The sequence below is a fragment of the Microtus ochrogaster genome, unplaced genomic scaffold (assembly GCF_000317375.1).
Source record: "Microtus ochrogaster isolate Prairie Vole_2 unplaced genomic scaffold, MicOch1.0 UNK4, whole genome shotgun sequence".
Lineage (NCBI taxonomy): Eukaryota > Metazoa > Chordata > Mammalia > Rodentia > Cricetidae > Microtus > Microtus ochrogaster.
Genome location: NW_004949102.1, coordinates 5,910,717 through 5,928,865, shown reverse-complemented (window position 1 = coordinate 5,928,865; position 18,149 = coordinate 5,910,717). Strand labels below are relative to the sequence as shown.

At 46.8% G+C, this 18,149-nt stretch overlaps 1 protein-coding gene across 1 annotated transcript; it reads right to left on the bottom strand.

Annotated features, from left to right (window-relative positions):
- Window positions 1-130: 130 nt before the first annotated feature.
- Window positions 131-17,826, bottom strand: Fam71f1 (family with sequence similarity 71 member F1). Its single transcript, XM_005365736.3, has 7 exons — window positions 17,581-17,826; window positions 16,235-16,422; window positions 13,083-13,335; window positions 10,259-10,380; window positions 6,309-6,346; window positions 2,389-2,556; window positions 131-606 (listed from the first exon to the last, which is right to left on the bottom strand). The coding sequence occupies exons 1-7, from the start codon at window positions 17,824-17,826 to the stop codon at window positions 593-595; spliced, it is 1,029 nt and encodes a 342-aa protein (XP_005365793.1). The 3' UTR covers window positions 131-592.
- Window positions 17,827-18,149: the final 323 nt, after the last annotated feature.

Below are 18,149 nucleotides of genomic sequence, written 5' to 3'. Positions count from 1 at the left end.
CCAAACAAAAGCTTGTTCCTTTGCTTGCAATCCACTGCCGGGTGAACAAGCCTGAACTGGGCACTAGGCAGAGAAGAAGGATGAAGCTGTTCCGGAGTCATCTGAGCAGAGAGGAAACCACATCGTCTGCTTGGTTTATGGCTTTACTTTTTAAATTAGATAAATAGATGCTTGGCCGGACATCTCTCAGAGATGTGCTTCTTGTGTAGTTCTTTTCTCCCGGGTCTCTCCTGTTCCCTTGTGTTGTGACTGTTCTTCCTGCCTCTCTTCTCTGACTTCCTTGTGCCAGCTTCCGCTCTGATTTGCTCTTGTCCACCTGTTCCCTGGGCTTGCTCCCCTCGCACTGTTCTCCTGGCTCGTCTACCTGCATGGTGCCGTGGGATGCAGGTTGCTGTACCCTCAGGCGGTGGTGAGAAGTCGTGGAGAGGCTGACAGGATGAAGAAGCATTCTTCTCGGAGCTGCGATAACTCGGCTTTGCTCCTAGTGGCCATTTCCTCCTCCCTTCTGATCAGATAGAGTTCCCAGAAACTGAATACGGAAGAGAAGTGATGGTGTGGACTGCACAAAGTCTCCCCAATGGGAAAGGATCCGTCATATAGAGATTCCTGTGAGTGTCGGACAGAAAGTGGTCAAAATCATATAGGTTACCAGAAACACTCTTCTGTGAATGGACAGACACCAACGATAGCCCTTTGTCTCTGGGGATTTATCTCCTGACAACTCTAAACTTTATAGATATCATTTTTTCTGATATAGACAAATTAAACAAAGATTAATTCATAGGCATGGTATGAGATTACCAACATGCCTAATAATTAAATCAAATAATTGTGATCTAACAAAAGTTATGGTGGCAGCCGGGCGATGGTGGCGCACGCCTTTAATCCCAGCACTCGGGAGGCAGAGGCAGGCGGATCTCTGTGAGTTCGAGACCAGCCTGGTCTACAGAGCTAGTGCCAGGACAGGCTCCAAAGCCACAGAGAAACCCTGTCTCGAAAAAACCAAAAAAAAAACAAAAAAACAAAACAACAACAAAAAAAGTTATGGTGGCTATGGTTTCTCTCTCAATATTGAATCTCCATTTAATTTTGGGGCTATATGTGGTTGTGGCTAACTGAAACCTTGGAAAGTGAGGCCATGGTGTGGGGGGGGCACTTGTTCTTATTTACATCTTCATTTTGAATGTATTTAATTACGTGGATGGGGGATCCGTGCACGTGAGTGCAGGTGTCTGTGGAGGCCTGAGGCATCAGATCTGGAGCTGGAGTTACAGGCAGTTGGGAGTCACCGGAAGTGACTACTAGAAACCAGTTCAGGTCCTCTGGAAGAGCCGTATACATTCTCATTCTCAACTGCAGGATGACCGCTTTGGCCCCTACTTACACTGAAAACTTTTCAGTTATTAGTAAATGGTCTTTCGGAAGAGTTTCACGAATTTTCTTCCATATGATATTATTTCGTTGATGCTATCTAAAGTTTTACCACATTTGCTTGTTTTGCGTGCATATTGTAAGAAGATCATGAAAGTAGAAAGGGATCGTGGGGAGGCAGGAAGAAGAGCAAAAAGACAGAGCAAAGCAATGTAGGTGACAGGAAAGGGATGGGGACCAGTAAGAAGGGAGCAGTGGGAATAGGGAGCGCAGCGAGGGGGGACAGGAGAACAAAGTATAAGGACATCTACTTAGGAAATGCCAGAGTGACTGCTTGTACCCTGGCAAGAAAGCCACTACGGTTTATCTGAGGTGTAATCATTACTAACAGAAAACAAGAAAAATGCCATAGCGAAACCACAGCTTGGTGTGTTAACTTAAAAATTACCTTAAAAATAAAGATTATTTTTTGCAAATACAAAAATAAGTATTTTTATTTTTATGAGTTAGAAAAACAAATCAACCCACCCTCTTTAGGACTGCCAGACCCAATGCATGGAAGGTGCTTCACAGTGCTTGTTGAATCGATGGAGGATAGATGGGGCACCTTGGAGGGGGAGAGGCTGGGACCCAGGGAAGTTTGTCCTCACTCAGCCCTTCAGTCCGGCTCCTTGTCCCTTTACTACCCCACCACCATTAGCTAGGAAGACACCAAGAGCTCTAGGGAAGGGGAGGGGAGGAAAGAGCCACAGGAGCTGCTGAGCTCCAGGAGAAGGGCCTCTATGCCTCTTACACAGCAGGAAGAGAAGGCCCCAGAGCACCAGCTGAATGGTCTGCCCTTCAGTGCCCTTCAGTGGTATCTGGAGATACCACACTGTAGAATTTCACTCATTATTATCGGAGGCAGAGTAAACAAGGGAGAAGAAGAGAGGAGGGTAAGGTTACTGTGGCCAGCAACCCATCCTCTGGAATCACCCTGAGGACCCTAGGACACAGTCCTGTTTCTGACCACCATACCTCCAGTCAGGGACAGCCGAGGCCTGCTGGAGGCAGCCAGAGTGCCGAGGAGCGAGAGGGGCTGTGGCCCAGAGGGGTTCTCTCTTTCCCACTCTCCGTAAGACAGCGCATCCCTCCAGCTGAGATCGCGAGTACAGGGGACACTGTTTTCACTGGGAGTAGCTTTCCCTAGTCAAGAAAAGGAATATATTTGCACTCCGGCCCACAGAACACTCTGGAAGCTAACAGCTAATAGTTGTGGGGAGAGGAAGCCATCATATACGAGATCTGTCAGACAATTACACATTCTTGCTTTTATTATTGGTGGCAACTCTCCCACAATCCCCACCTACAGATAAGAACTCTGAGGTCCACAGAGGCTGATTGATTCACTAACGACCATATTATCATGAGGCAGAGTCAATATGCAAAGCCAACCAACCTGATTTGAGAGTCTGTGTTCTTAACCATTAACTACATCCTCTTGAGTAAAACTGTGGGTTAACTGAGCTAATCTCCCCAAGGATATATTCAGTTGGCTAAACTGACAATGGCCTTGAAACCAGAAGAGCAAAGCCAGAGCCTATTCTTAAACCCTTTGCCCCTGGCTATTCAAAATGTAAGTAAAACCTTGGTATCAGTGGGGATCATATTAGAAATACCTGATTTCAAGGCCTTATGTCCAGGTCTAATGAGTTAGAAACAGCATTTCAACAAGACCAAGAATTGACTTGTGCACCTGCTAATAGGGGCACACAGGTGAACTTTGGGCTTCTGGTTGTCTCAACTGCATAGCAATCCCCATGCCCTTCCGCTGGAACTCTTGTGCAGCCAAGGTTGGTCTTGAGCTCCTGACTCCTCCTCCCCTTGCCTTGCAAAGGCTGGGATTACAGGCATTCACCACAATGTCTAACTAAGTGTGCATGTGTGCATGAGTGCCTCCATGTACGTGTCTCTGTGTGTGTGCATACGTGTGCATGCATGGGTGCCTCTGTGAGTACAAGTGAAGGAAGTAGTCTTAGAGACTGGAGGCATCCGATGCCCCTCCTCCCTTGGGAGTTGGAGTTACAGGTAGTTCTGAGCTACCCGAACTGGATGCTAGGAACCAAACTTAGATCCTCAGGAAGGGCAATATGCATTCTAAACCCCTAAGACAATCTCTAAAGCCCCATGAGTTCTGGGGGTCAAACTCAGGTCCTCATTCTGACAAGGCAAGTACTTTACTGGCTGAGTTATTTCCCTGCCCTTCTCGTTACTTTAATCCAGAAGTTCCAATAGAGGGTTTAGGACATGGCTCAGTAGGAGATAGTAAGGGTCCCAAGAGCCCAGCATGTAGCTTCCCTTTTCTGGCCGGTACTTGACCCAGCAAGAAAACAAGGTCCAAAACACATCCCAATATGGATCATTAAAATCAACCTAAGAACATTTCAACATTAGATATTCTAAAATTTCTTTTGGTGTTGTCCGAGGCTCTAGTAAGATCCTATGTAGCCCAGGCTATCCTGTAACTTGCCATACAGACCAAGCTGGCTTTAATCTTGAGATATTTCTCCCAGCTCAGCTCTCCAAGGTCTGCAATAACTGGTATGCACCGCCGCACCTACCCAGATATCCTCAAGTTCTAAACCTTTTTTCTCCAGGCCCAGCACTCATTGGAAACATTCTTGAATATTCTGTTTTCCTTATCTCTAACTTCATAAACTATTTTAAAGTGTGTGTGTTTGCGAATGTTCTTGAATGTGCTATAAAAACAGAAAAAATAGTTGCCATCGTGTCAAAGGTCACTGCATGTGGGAAAGCAGTCCCAGATGGGGAGGAAGCGAAGCTCGGCTCTCCTGTCAGGATGCAGGAGCTGGCAGCCGCCACCTCCATCTTCAGTACCCACGAGAGCCTTCCCTTTGGTACATCTTCCTTGCCCACTAAGCTTGAGTATATATATATATATATATATATATATATATATATATACACACACACACACACACACACATATATGCTGCACTTCTCTTTACAGGGTATATTTAAAAATTCAGACTTGGGGCTTCTCTTGAAAAAAAAAAAATCCAGAGTAGCTGATGATACCAGACTACGTGCCAGCATGGCGGCAATTAGTCAAAGTCTTAGCTGGTACCGCCACTGTTTTTGTCCCTCCTGTCTCCGCCGCTCTCGATCGCCTTCTTAGTGTTGAAAACAGGGGTCAGTTGCCAGCAGTTGTTTTGTTTTCTAGCTTTAGTTATGTTTTATGTTGTGTGACTATTTCGCCTACATGTAAGTCTGTGTACCACATCCATGCCTGGTGCCCATGGAGACTGGAAGATGGTGTTGGTTCCCCCAGGACTGTTGTGAGCTGTCCTGTGAGCTGGGGATTGAACCTGGGTCCTCAGCCCAGAGCAGCCAGTGTTCTTAACCACCTAACCATCTCTCCTGCTCTACCAGCAGTTGTTTTAAACATCAAGGTGACAGCCAACCATTCCTTTTGCCCGCGTTCCCTCAGACCTTTATTTATTTATTCCACCTTTAGACATGAATTTGTAAAATGTTCTGATTTGGATCCTAGTTCTCCTAGGATCTCCAACCTCCTCACATTCCAAAATATAGCATGATCTAGCTGTCTCTGAGCCACGATGGAGAATTAATTTGTCAATGATCTTAGGTACTGATATTTATTGAACTCTCGTTGTGTCCCCAGCTCTGCACTTGTGCTGTGGATGACTTAGAGGCATGCACGCAATTTAAAATTCATTAAGAAATAGGCCTTGCGCCTATAAGAGAACCAGAAGACAGTGTGAGAGGTTAGGACGAACGCCGAGTCTTGGCAGGAACGTGTGGGGTAGGATTTGGGACAGCCGGGTTTAGAGCAGCTCCTCGGGGGAAGGAAGTGAGTGTGGGGATGACTAAGGTATGACGAAGTGTGGGTAAAATTGGACTGAAACAGATGTGGCTGGGGTAGACATGAGGCAGGGAGCACGTTATCAGGGGAGACAGGAAGGATGGAGAGGCTGCTGAGGGACCACATCCAGAAGACTCCAGATAGATTCGAATTTGGCAATAGGGAAGCAGCTAATGCTTCTAGAACGTCACAGCTTCTCACATGGCCTCACCTACTCCATCTGTCCTGGTCCTATCATATATGGCAATACCCTGAAAGAAATGAAGGCCTCTCTACCTTACATATCTCTGGCACCCCAGCATGAACTCTGAATGTTGTCTAGAAAGGAGTTTCTAGGATTTTGTTATGCGCCCGTGTGACGTCACCCCCTGGGAAAAGGCGGTGTGGCACGTAAAGAGCCTCTGGTGCGTGCTTTTGAATATGTCAGTCAATCAACAAATGGATGCTGCAGATGTGAAGGGAAAAGTACCGGCTAGGGTCATGTGTGGAACTGGAAATCAAGAATAAAGAAGCGCCGGGTGGTGGTGGCGCACGCCTTTAATCCCAGCACTCGGGAAGCAGAGGCAGGCGGATCTCTGTGAGTTTAAGGCCAGGCTGGTCTACAGAACAAGTTCCAGGACAGGAGCCAAAAAAAAAAAAAAAAAAAAAAAAAAGAGAGAGAGACTAAAGAAGCATCTCAAGCTGGGCGGTGGTGGCGGCACACCTTTAATCCCAGCCAGCACTCAGGAGGCAGAGGAAGATGGATCTCTGTGAGTTTGAGGCTAGCCTGGTTCCAGGACAGGCTCTAAAGCTACAGAGAAACCCTGTCTCGAAAAGGAAAAGAAAGAAGAAAAGAAGAGAAAAGAAAAAAGAATAAAGAAACAGATTAATAGAGCTTGGTGCCAAATTGATTTTGGTGACCAAAAAGCACAGAGAGTTACCCATTATGGTGGGGGAGCCTATGGTTCTCCTGATGGCATCCAGAAGGACAGAGGGGGCCTTGTGAGGGATCTGAGTCTATGCCTACACAGCAGCCAGCTCTCCCAGCATGCAACCAGGTGTCCTTCCTTACCTGCGTTGGTCTTGTTGATCTGAATCTTCTTGCTCCTCCTGGAAAAGATCAAAGTTAAGGAGAAGAACATTAAATCAGGTGGGGTTTTGTGTGTTGTTTCTTTGTTTTTTGAGACATGATCTTATCATAGTCTTAAATTCACTATGGAGCTGAGGACGATTCTGAACGCCTGACCCTCTTGCCTCCTGAGTGCTGGAATTATAGCCGTGCACCAGCGTGCCTGGTTTATGCAATAGGACTGTGGATCAAACCTTGGCTTTGTGTGTGCTGCCACAAACACTCTACACCCTGAGCTACATGCTCTGTCCTGAAGTGACATTTCAAAGCTTATCCCTAGTTAGGGATTTAGAGACAGATATAAATATGGAAAAGGCCAGCTGTGGCTACACCGGGTGGGTGTGATGCATACTGTTTCCAGAAGAGAAAGGGGAAAGAGGAGGTGGGATGGAAGGAGGTAGGGACCAGAGCCCAGGGCTCTGATATGTCTGAGGAGGAGGACCGTGGCCCTATCATGAAGCTTACATCTCTGTCATGCAAGCTCTTTACTGTTCGGTGGCAGGTGCAGCAGCAAGTGAGCAAAAACTGGCAATAACTGCAACCAGCCTGGAAGGTGCCTGAATTTGAAGCATTAACACGTGGAACTTTGTTCTGGGAAACCAAAGAAGCTACTGAGATAACATGGAGGCAGAAGTGATTCTCTCCACTCTTCTTTTCCAAATCTCTCTGACCCATTTGATACAGTCAGTCCAGACCAGTTGAGCTGCTTATCTGGTCTGTCTGAGTCTCTTCTTCCCTCCCAATCAACTGTCAGGCTACATCTAGAGTGACCTTTTCAAATGCAAATTGTATCACAGCACCTCTAGGCGTCAAATGCTGCAAAGGCTCCCTCCCATTGAAAGTAGGAAATCCTCCACACAGCATCTCCCCCTGCTTGGTGGGGCTTCAGCCTATTTCTCCCTGTTCTCTGACCCAACGACCTTCTTCCTCTTTCCCTAAACCAATCAGGTTTCTTCCTCTGGACAAAGCCTCAGTCATTTGTTTTTTCAACCTTCCTGGCTCTCTACCTCCCTTGTTCTTTTTGTCTAATGCCTATTTCTTTTTAGGGGCTTAGCTCCCTCTAACCTTCCAGAATGAAAGACCAGAGATTGGTGGTAGGCCCCCCAGGAACCCCACTTCCCTTTTCCTTTGGGGGTAGAGCATCTAATTTTGTGAGGTATTGTTGTTTTGAGACAGTTTAGTCTAGGTTGACTTCAAACTCACAGGAATCTTCCTGCCCCAGCCTCCTAAGTGTTGAGATTACAGGCATGTACCACCATCTCAGACTGAGGACACTTAATCTGTGTATCTAAAGGAGAATGTGCTTATTAGCCTCCCCTGAAGCTAGTTTTGGTCTATGAGACTGAGTTCCAGCCAGTAACTCAGAATGCAATATATGCAAAAGAGTCTGTGGTGATTTGAATGAAACACACACACACACACACACACACACACACACACACACACACACTCATAGGCTTGAGTATTTGAATACTCAGTCCCCAGTTGGTGACCCTGTTCAGAGAGGTTTAGGTGGCGCAGTCTTGGGGAAATGTGTCACAGAGCGTGGGCTTTGGGATTAAAATCTTGTCCCACTTCCAGTAAGATCTCTTTGCTTTGTGTTTGCATTTGACAATGTGAGCTATCAGTTTCCTGTTTCTGCTGCCACACCTGCCTCTAGTTGCTATGGCTCCTAGTCATGATGGGCTCTTGTTACTCTGCACCCAGAAACCCATCCATACCTCAGTGCATCTAAGTTGCCTTGATCGTGGCATTTTATCACAGCAATAGAAAAGTAGCTAATATAGTGTCCTATAAATAGTAAACTATCTGGGGATTGTGGTCATGCCTATACTCTCAGGCAGGAAGATCCCGAATTCTGAGCCAGCATTGTCAAGACAGACGCTGTTTCAAACAACAAAAAAACCATAGTAGCCAGGTAGTGTGGCACATGCCTGTCGTTCTAGCACTTAGGAGAATTGGGGGTTCAAGGTCTCTCACTAGTTACTTAAATTTCAGGCCTGCTGTGATTGTATCTGTGATTTAGTAATTTGACAGTTTAAAACTTTTGACTGTCCTGGAACTCACTTTGTAGACCAAGTTGGCCTTGGATTCACTGAGATTTGCCTGCCTCTGCCTCCCCAAGTGCTGATTAAGGGTGTAAGTCATCACGGCCCAGAATATGACATTCTACATAACCATTTTTTAATTACAGTTTTCTGTATACAGAAACAATCTTTTATACAGTGACAATCTTTTGACAAACTGTTAAATCTTTCCCAAGACCATTAGTAACACACATTAATATTTCTTGAGATAGCACTCATATCTGCTTCTCGATCTGACAAAGAGCATGCTAAAGGCGTGGTACTTATGAACTCCCAATCCCAACAGTATCCGGATGCGGCTTTCTACTATCTTTTAGGTGTTACAGAACAGAAAGCTGGGGCACCAGTCTGAGAGCCTTCAACCACTCAGAGAGACCGTCTCTAGGCTCTCTTGCTTTTCAGCCTCCCACCCCAACACTATTCGGTTTGCCTCTGAGTTACTCTAACTGGTTCCTATTGTGATAAGCCCCTCCTCGTGGGTTGATAGACAGCTGAGTGGTAGAGCCCTTGCTTAGGAAGCTTGAGGCCCCAAATTCAACACCCAAGCTGAAGGGAGGGGGGTATCTCTTCTTCTATGTGTCACCAGGAATGGTGGCCCAGATTTCCTTCTAATTCCAGCATTTGGGAGGGAGAGGCAAGAGGGTTGGGAATTCAAGATCGTTCTTGACCACATAGGAAATTTTTTTTTTTTTTATTGAGAAAAGGAAAAAAAAAACAAGTTTCCACCTTCTCCCAGCCTCCCATTTCCCTCCCCCTCCTCCCACCGTTCTCTCCCTCCCATCACTCCTCTCACCCTCCCTCTCCAGTCAATAGAGTAGTCAGAGTTCATTTCCCTGTGGAAAGTTCAAGGTCCCTCCCCCCTCCGTCTATATTTAGGAAGGTGAACATCCAACCACATAGGAAATTTGAAGTCAACCTGAGCTGCATGAGATTCTATCTTAAAGCAAAAAAGTTCCTTCTCTTTGACACTTCAGTTTTCTCTCCTGGTGATATTTACTAATTCAGTTTTTGGTTTTCCTTCTCCATTTGTAGCCCAAGCTAGTCTGGAACTCATTCTGTTGCCCAGGCTAGCCTCAATTTTGAAAGAGTCTGTTTGTCTCAACCTCTTTCTCAGGGCTGGAACAACAGCAATGGGTCACCACACCGGACTTCCTGTCTCCCATATCACACTGAATCATCTATACTACAGGGACATTTCTTCAGGCATGGAGAAGACAGGCCTGTATCCTGGAGCATCCCAGGAGACAACACTTTAGGAACAACCTCAGGGGGACTGGAGAGATGGCTCAGAGGTTAAGAGCACTCACTGACTGCTCTTCTAGAGGTACTGAGTTCAATTCTCAGCAACCACATGGTGGCTCACAACCATCTGTAATGAGATATGGTGCCCTCTTCTGACCTATAGGGATATATGTGGGTATAATACTGTATACATAATAAATAGGAACAACCTCAGGAGCTCTATGAAATCCAAACAGAGGCCCAGTCAATGGGGAAACGAACCCAGGACACAGCAAGGTCTAAAGCAATGCAGTATGCCTCTGTAAAATTAGATGCTGGGTTAGGATTTAACTCTCCTTCTCCCGTGCCTGTTACTAACTCATTTTCATGCTGAAGAAGTATTTCATTTCTACACACCTCCTCTGGAGTCAGGCCTACCTCGCTTGCTGTGTGGAGATAAAGGCAATGACAGCAGGACCGTCCTGAGATTATCACTCCCTGACTGTGTCACGTCCCTGACTGCGCTCCTTCACTCAGGGTCTCGCTGCTGGGGTCTTCCGGGTTAACCTGATTTAAATCATGTACCTGTACTGTTTCCGCTGATGCAAATCGGCAAAGATCTGCGAGAGGGCCTCACTCTCGCCCTTGGCCATCAGCTGCATGAGGCTCTCGCTGGGCCGGGGACCTTGAGGTTTCTTCGGCACTAACTGTACAGAGAAGGAGCAAGCAAAGCAAGAGGTTAAGCCGGGCTGGCTTCATTTTCTCAGTACCAGGGCTCTAACGTCTGAAACATCAGGACCCAACCATTCCCATGAGGCAGCCATTCCGGCTTCACGGGAACGAGTCTCTTGGTTGGTAGCTAAGTATTTGGTATAAACGTCCTTTGGTGCCTTAAAGGTGCAAACATATAATTAGTATCGTTAAACTTGCTAATATGAATTTTAATACCTAGTGCTACTTGCTTTATATTTAAATGTATATATATATATTATGAGAAATTCATGCTTAAAAAATGAGTTCCTCTAATAAAAATCCTCTACGCAGCTGCTTTGTGGGTAGGCAGTGTACTTGGACCTGCACGAATGAGTCCACACTGAGTGTTTTCCTCCATCATTTTCCACCCGATATTTAAGACAGGTCTTTCGCTGAACCTGGCTCTCACTGACTCCACCGAGTTGGCTGGTCAGCGAGTCCCAGGGATCCTCCCCAAGGGGGCCAATCAATCAACTGACCGTCAGATAGCTCTCAGAAAATCTGATGCACCTAAAGACATACTGAGGAGATGGGAAGAATAATTATGCCATTAATAAAATAATGTGCTTTTCGTTCCTTGAAGCCCCCTCCCATACACTTGCTCCCAGAGACTCACTATTAAACCTGCTCGTTTTTCTGTGCCTCAAAAACTGTAGCTCTTCCTTTTCTTGTTTACCCCCTTTTCATATACTGCCCAAAGCAAAAGCACAAAGCTCAGTACTTGGGCTTTCTCAATGTTTCTCTGAAGACTCTACCCCATGACCCATTCTTTTTTTTTTTTTTTTTTCCTTTCAAAACTGGGTTTCTCTGTAGCTTTGGAGCCTGTCCTGGAACTTGCTCTGTAGACCAGGCCAGCCTTGAACTTACAGCCTACAACCTATTCTTTTTTTTTCTTCCTATTTATTTATTTATTTTTGGCGTCTTTGTTATTTTTATTTGAGGGTTTTATTGTTACTATAGGGACAAGGTATTCTCTTCTGCCAGGGCACAGGGTGACCTCAAACTTGTTGTTACAACCTATTCTTAAGTTGCTTGCCAACTTCCCTTGTTGAACACTCCTGATATCTCGGACCATAACTCAAAGGCATGAATAAATCAGACCCTGCCTCAAACAAATACAACACCCACATGGTTCCAAGTCCATGCGTTGCAGCAAGCGCCTGTACTCTAAGCACGTGGAAGCTAAAGCAGGAGGCTGGAAGTCGTAGGCCATCCTGAGTTCTGCAGCAGGATCCAGCTTCAAACAGAACTACAACTACATTTACAAGGGTACTGCCACAGGGAATCATGTAGGGGTAGGTTTAACAAAAGGATGTTGAGGTTGGGGATTTAGCTCCATGGTAGAGTGCTTGCCTAGCAAGTGCAAGGCCCTGGGTTGGGTCCTCAGCTCCTAGAAGAGAAAAGAATTAGAGAAGAGAGAAGGTAATGAAAGGATGTCAACGAGTAAAGAGCTTGATGCCCAGAATGCACGTAAAATCAGGTGCAGCAGCTCACGTATGGAACCTCAGAGTGCCTGTGGTGAGATGGGAACCAGAGACAGGAGAATCCACAAACGGTCGAGGGCCAGTGAGCCTGGAGTGCACATAGGAGAACCAGGGACCCTGTCTGAAGTAAGGTAGAAGATGAAGATTGACACCTGAGGTGAGCTGTCCTCTGACACCTACATGTGTGCCATGGCACGTGTATACTTGCACATGTACACAAACACACACACATCACACAGGGTGCAAGGAGGGAGGAAGAGGTGTTAAGAATAGATAACGAAAAAGCTAAAAATTCCCTCATGGGCTAGGGAGTCAGTAATAGTACTTGTGAAAGAATTAGGACCTGAGTTCAGATCCCTAGCATTTGTGTAAAGAGCCATTCACAGCAACGCCCACCTCTAACCCTAGCACTGGGGTGAGGGGTTGGGGAGCAGAGACAAGAGAATTGCTGGGGCTTGTTGGTCGCTAGCCTAGCAAAAATCCCTCAAGCTCCAGGTTCCATGAAATACCCTATCTCAGAGGAATAAGGTAAATAGCAAGAGGAAAATACCTGAAGTCTTCCTCTGGCTTCTGCATGCCCCTCACAGTGCATACCACCACCCAACACACACACATATGTATACACACATGCATATGCTTAAGCACATGTACATGCATGCACACATCCATACACATGCATGCACACACAGGCACACATGTACACACATGCATATGCACGCACACATGCACACACATGCATGCATGCATGCATTCACACACGCACGCACACATACACACGCATGCACGCACACATGCAGGCATACCAGAAAAGTCTCTTTTGACCTGGCATGGTTGAACATGCCTGTAATCCCAGGACTTAGGAGCTAGAGAAAGGAGGTTCAGGATTTCAAGGCCAACTTTGGCTACACAATGAGTTTGAGGCCAGCTCAAAAAAGCCAAACAAAAAAATAAGCAAAAACAAAGCCCTTCTCTCTTGTTGATGGTTGAACAACTGTGTGCCTTTACTGGAAGCATAGTTATTTAGAAAGGGGTATTCTGTGCTTACAAATGTTACCATGTCTGGCATAAAGTTAAAGCTGAGGGCATCTACTTCAAGAACTCAGCAGCAGCTGCTCAAATCTCCCTTCTCCAACTCTGGTCTTGACTGAAGGCTGGCAATGGGGATTTCTTACCTCGGACTTTCCACATGGGCTGCAGAGGCTCTTGGGTACCAGGCAGTGAGTGACCAGAATGCTAGGGTCCTTGGTGGTGATGGACAGACCCTTCTGCAGAATTTGAACCAGGCGGATCCAAAAGAGGAAGACAATCTCAGGGTGGTCAGGGTGGAGCTTTAGGAAGTAGATCTTCTCAGTGACTGTCCTCAACCTCAGGACACGTTCATGGTGGTCACAGATCTGAAGCTCCACAAACTTCAAAGGAAGAATACTAAGACACAGAAGAAGACACCTGGACAACCCCATCACTTTGACATGTCTCCTTAAGGGTGGGGGCTTTTAGAGGCAGGAAAGAGAGCTCTTGAGCAGTGGTGCTAAACTCTGGGGAAGGCAGATTTCCCTGGAGCCCTTGATGCGGACTCTCAGAGACAATCCCAAAGATTCAGATTCAGCCGGTCTGGGCTGTGGCCCTGGGACCTGCCTCTCTCGCACTGACACGATTCTCATGCCAGTATTCCCTGGGTCCCGTCACAGATGGAGCTCAGGAGTACGGTAGATTTTGCCATTTCCTCCTTGAAAATGCAAAGGGAGCTGACCCACCTGCACAACTTGTTCATTCAAGGACCTGGCTTAGATATGACATTAGTCACCTATAGGGGGCAGTACTTGCTACAGGTACACCAACATCATAATGGAGAGCTCCGCACGAGGTAGCTCGGAGGGATGAAGGGGTTTCCTGGACCTCTGGTAACATCTAGAGATTCTTGAGATGATTTGCAGACTGTGTAAGGAAGCCTTTTGTGGAGTGAATGTCAAATATCCCCAGACGCTTACTTGTTTGAACACGCGGTCCCCAGCTAATGGTGCCATTTGGGAAGGTTGTATACGGAACCTTTAGAAGGAGGAAGTGGATCACTGGGGGCGTGGCAGGGGAGAGCGTTGAGATTTTACAGCCAGACCTCATTTCCTGTTCTCTGCTTCCTGTTTAGATGCAATATCATCAGCCAGCTTCCTGCTCTTGCTACCATGTCTCCCCTTCCCCGCCACAACAGGCTCTGTCCCCGTGGAACTGTAAGCCAAAATGAACCCTCTCTTCCCTAAGCTGCTTTTCATTAGGTTATTTATTTGTTTTTTTTTTAATCACAGCAACAGAAAGGAAACGGATACAAGGCCCAAGCATCAAGATGGACGGTTCTATCCCAAGCCTTATGCTACCATTTGCTACAGCCCTAAGCGGGACTTCGGCAGTTTGCTTTATAGAGGAAAACTGCAGCCAGTGACATGTGATACAGAAATTGAGTCTAGTTAGCTGCGCACCCTGGACCGAAGAGAACATGACCTCCCCCGAGCAGCCCTCCACCCGCCAGTCTCACGGCCTCATTACTCCTTAACAGGAGGCTCGGAGGTTTAATGTCAGAAGCGTGAAGCAGGAAGACAAGCTTGGAGACCAGCCTCCACTCCTGTCCCTGAGCTTCCCTTTGCCCCAAATAACTTGTTCTTCCTGTGAAAGGCCTGTCTTGTCTCACCTGACTTGTGTGTGTTATATGCATGTATGTTTGTCAGGCGTGAGCTTGCCCATGCATGTGTTTGTGTATGGAAGCCAGAGTTCAATGCCACTGTCTTCCCCTAGTGCAGTCCACTACTTAAAAAATGTTTGTTTGCTTGCTTGCTTGTTTTGAGACAGGGTCTCACTATGTAGTTCTGCCTGCCCTGGAACTCACTATGTAGACCAGGGCGGCCTAGAACCCACAAAGATCCACCTACCTCTGCCTTCCAAGTGCTGGACTGGATTTAAAGGCATGTGTCACCATGCCCAGTCTAAAATTTTATTTTATTATTTGTAGTTATGTGTACGGGGATTTGTGTGCGTGTCTATCTGTGCACCACATGTATGCAGTGCCCACATTATCCAGAAGTGTCTGGTGTCCTGAGACTGGACTTACAGACAGTTGTTGGCTGCTATGGAAGAGGAGCAAGTGCTTTTAACCACCGAGCCATCTCTCCCGCCATCTTTTTTAAAGGGGCAGTTGCTTAAGAAAGAAAAGGAGCACGCGTTGCTCTTGCAGAAGACCTGCCAATCACAGGGTGACTCATAACCATTTATAACTCCAGGAGATCTGACTCTTTGCAGGCACTGGGCACTTACATGGCACACAGACAGACATGCAGGCAAAACATTCACATACTTAAAACAAAATCAGAACTTTAAAAAATGTAAGAAAAAAGGCACTCATGAGGAAGGGAGTGGGCTTGTGAGTTGGGAAGACAGTCACTCAAAAACTTCCATCAAAATGATTGAGACATTGCTCGTGGAATCCCGAGCTTATGGTTTTTTCATCTGGCTAGACTAGCTGGCTCGTCCCTAGGATCCACTCTCTTCCTCTAACCCCTTGCACTATCTCTGGGGTTCCAGGCACACATTGTACTTGGCTTTTTGCATGGCTGCTGATAATTCAAACTCGGAAGCTCATGCGCATCATCCGTCTCCCCATGAGACACGTTTCCCCACTCCCACCCACCTGTGTATGCATGTGTTTGGGGGTGTGTGTGTGCAAGTACATGGAGGTCAGAGGTTAACCCCAAGTCCCATTTCTTCAGCGTTTTCCACCTTGGTTTGTTTGTTTATTTATTTATTTATTTATTTATTTATTTAAAATCAGAGTCTCTTACTAACCCTGGAACTTATTAGCTAGGCTAGGCTGGGTGGGTAGCAGACCCCAGGATCTCCCTACCTCTACCTCCCCCAGGGCTGCAATTACCATGTGAACCACCATACCCATTTTTTTTAAACACGGGTTCTGGGGATATAAAGTCCAGGTCTCCTCGTGTTTGCACAGCAGGCACTATGATTGGACTACCTCCCCAGCCTCCTACTTGTCAATCTAGAGCAGCCAGTAGCCAGGCACCGTGGTGCATGTTTGGAATCTAAGCACGCAGAAGGAGGAGGCAGGTGGATCAAGAATTCAAGGCCAGCCTTGACTGCAGAGTAGGTTCATGGCTAGCCTGGGCCATAAAAGATCTTGTTTAAAACAAAACAAAATAATAAAATTCCAAGTAACGTCACTGTAGTGACTTCTCAGTTCACCCCATCTGGAGCTTAGTACCAGGCAGCCTCCACCTCAGCCTGCCCTTTACCCCGCTCATCCCTCACTCCCATCTGCATTGCTTACCTCTTCAGGATGATGCTCGGGGCTGTAGATGGTCTGTTCCATGTCTGGCTTTGCCCCTGATGCCATTTGACTCTGGCCATAAGGAGGATGTTTGGAAGGGGTAGGCAAGGCACGGAGGAGGTCACCCCAAGGGCCATTGTGTTGGAGGCTTTGTAGATTTCTTTCCAGTTTCTGCCCCCACTTCTGACCTGCAATGAAGCCCCCGGGGCCCAGCCTGAGCATTTGCAAAAAGCAGCAAGATATTTCAGCCGAGTTTCTTTACTCGGCACTGATCTTTGGTTTTGATAGCTCTGACTGGCCTAGAACTCACTGTGTAGACCAGGACCAGAGAGATTGCCAGCCTTTGCCTCCTGAGTGTGGGGATTAAAGGCACGTGCCTCCACACTATGATAGTCGTTTAGCTTTTTTGTGGGAAGAAGGCCATGCTGTGTTGTGGGAGTGTTTAGCAGCATCCTTGGCCTCTGTATCCTGGATGCCCTTAGCAAACTCGCATCCAAATTCTGACAACTGAAAATGTCCTCAGACATTGCCAAATGTCCCTTAGAAATGAGGACTTAAGCATTGCTTTTTGGCAAATATTTTAACCTGTATTGGTTTGAAGACTCTAGTGGGGCTTATGGATGTTTTTTAAATTATTATTTTTTTTTAGTTATTTAAACAAGAAAAAAAATGAAGCAAAACAGAGACTTACTCTATAGCCCAGGATAGATTCATTCTTAAGGGCATCCTCCTGCCTCAACCTCCCGAATGCTGGGATTACAGACTGTACCACCAGGTAGAATTTTTAAATAAGACTTAAAGGACCTACTATTAACACAGAGCAAGAAACGTAACTTAGGAGTTCCTTGGTATCTGCTTCGTGTCTATAGATATTCCCTTGACAGTTTCCTGACTTTGCTTTGAAAACAATCATCCTCATAGTCCTTCCTTCAAAGTTCTGTCTGGCTCAAGGGGAGCCCAGGCAAGGAGATAAAAACACACCAAGTCAGCCGGGCAGTTGTGGCACACGCCTTTAATCCCAGCACTCGGGAGGCAGAGGCGGGCGGATCTCTGGGAGTTCGAGGCCAGCCTGATCTACAAGAGCTAGTTCCAGGACAGCCTCCAAAGCTACAGAGAAACCCTGTGTCAAAAAACCTCACTGCCTTAACTTGGCATCAGGTGATAGACCTGAAAAGAACATAAATTAGGGATTCCAGTGCCGCATCCTCCACTCAGCAAAGGATGCCCGCTAATTCTCCTGCATCAGCTCATCTCCCACGGCGGTCCTAAGGATAACTCTTTGGGTCCCATCTCGGGAACGGGTTTAGAAGAATCAAGGAGGGCCGTTCTGAGTCACCCAAGAATACCTGGACAAAGTTGCTTTCAAACACCACAGAGTTAGGAAACAGGTTGAATTCTGGAGAACGAACCATCTGGCAGAGCAGTCCTTCCTCCACTCCTAGGCCCACTCCAGGGTTCGGCTCCCCTTCCACAGGCAAGAGACCCCTGAATTTTTCCCAGGCATTCAAGGAAGGGAAGGTTGGATAAGGTCTTATAACTTTTACAGTCTTCTTCGAGTTCCACCAAGACTGTCTAGGTGGAACTGATGTCATCCTGTTTGCACATGCTCAGGGGCCCTCTGCACAGTTGTCCTGGGATCTCTTTCTTCCCTTCTGACCCTGGGCCGCTGGCCAAGGCCTGGGGGGCAGCTGGTCAGCTCACAATGATGAATGGATGACATCATGAAAAACCACAGTAGGCCTGCAAGAAAGGGAAGCGGGGGAGCCTCCCATTTCCTCCCGAGACAGTGTTGGTCACTTACGCACTAACATCCCAAGTCCTTCTCTGGGGCCTACGTGGAACAGTCACAGAGCTTTCTAGGAAAGCCTGAGGCAGTTAGGAAGCTCCTGCTACTTACTGCCCAGAAGGAAGGCCC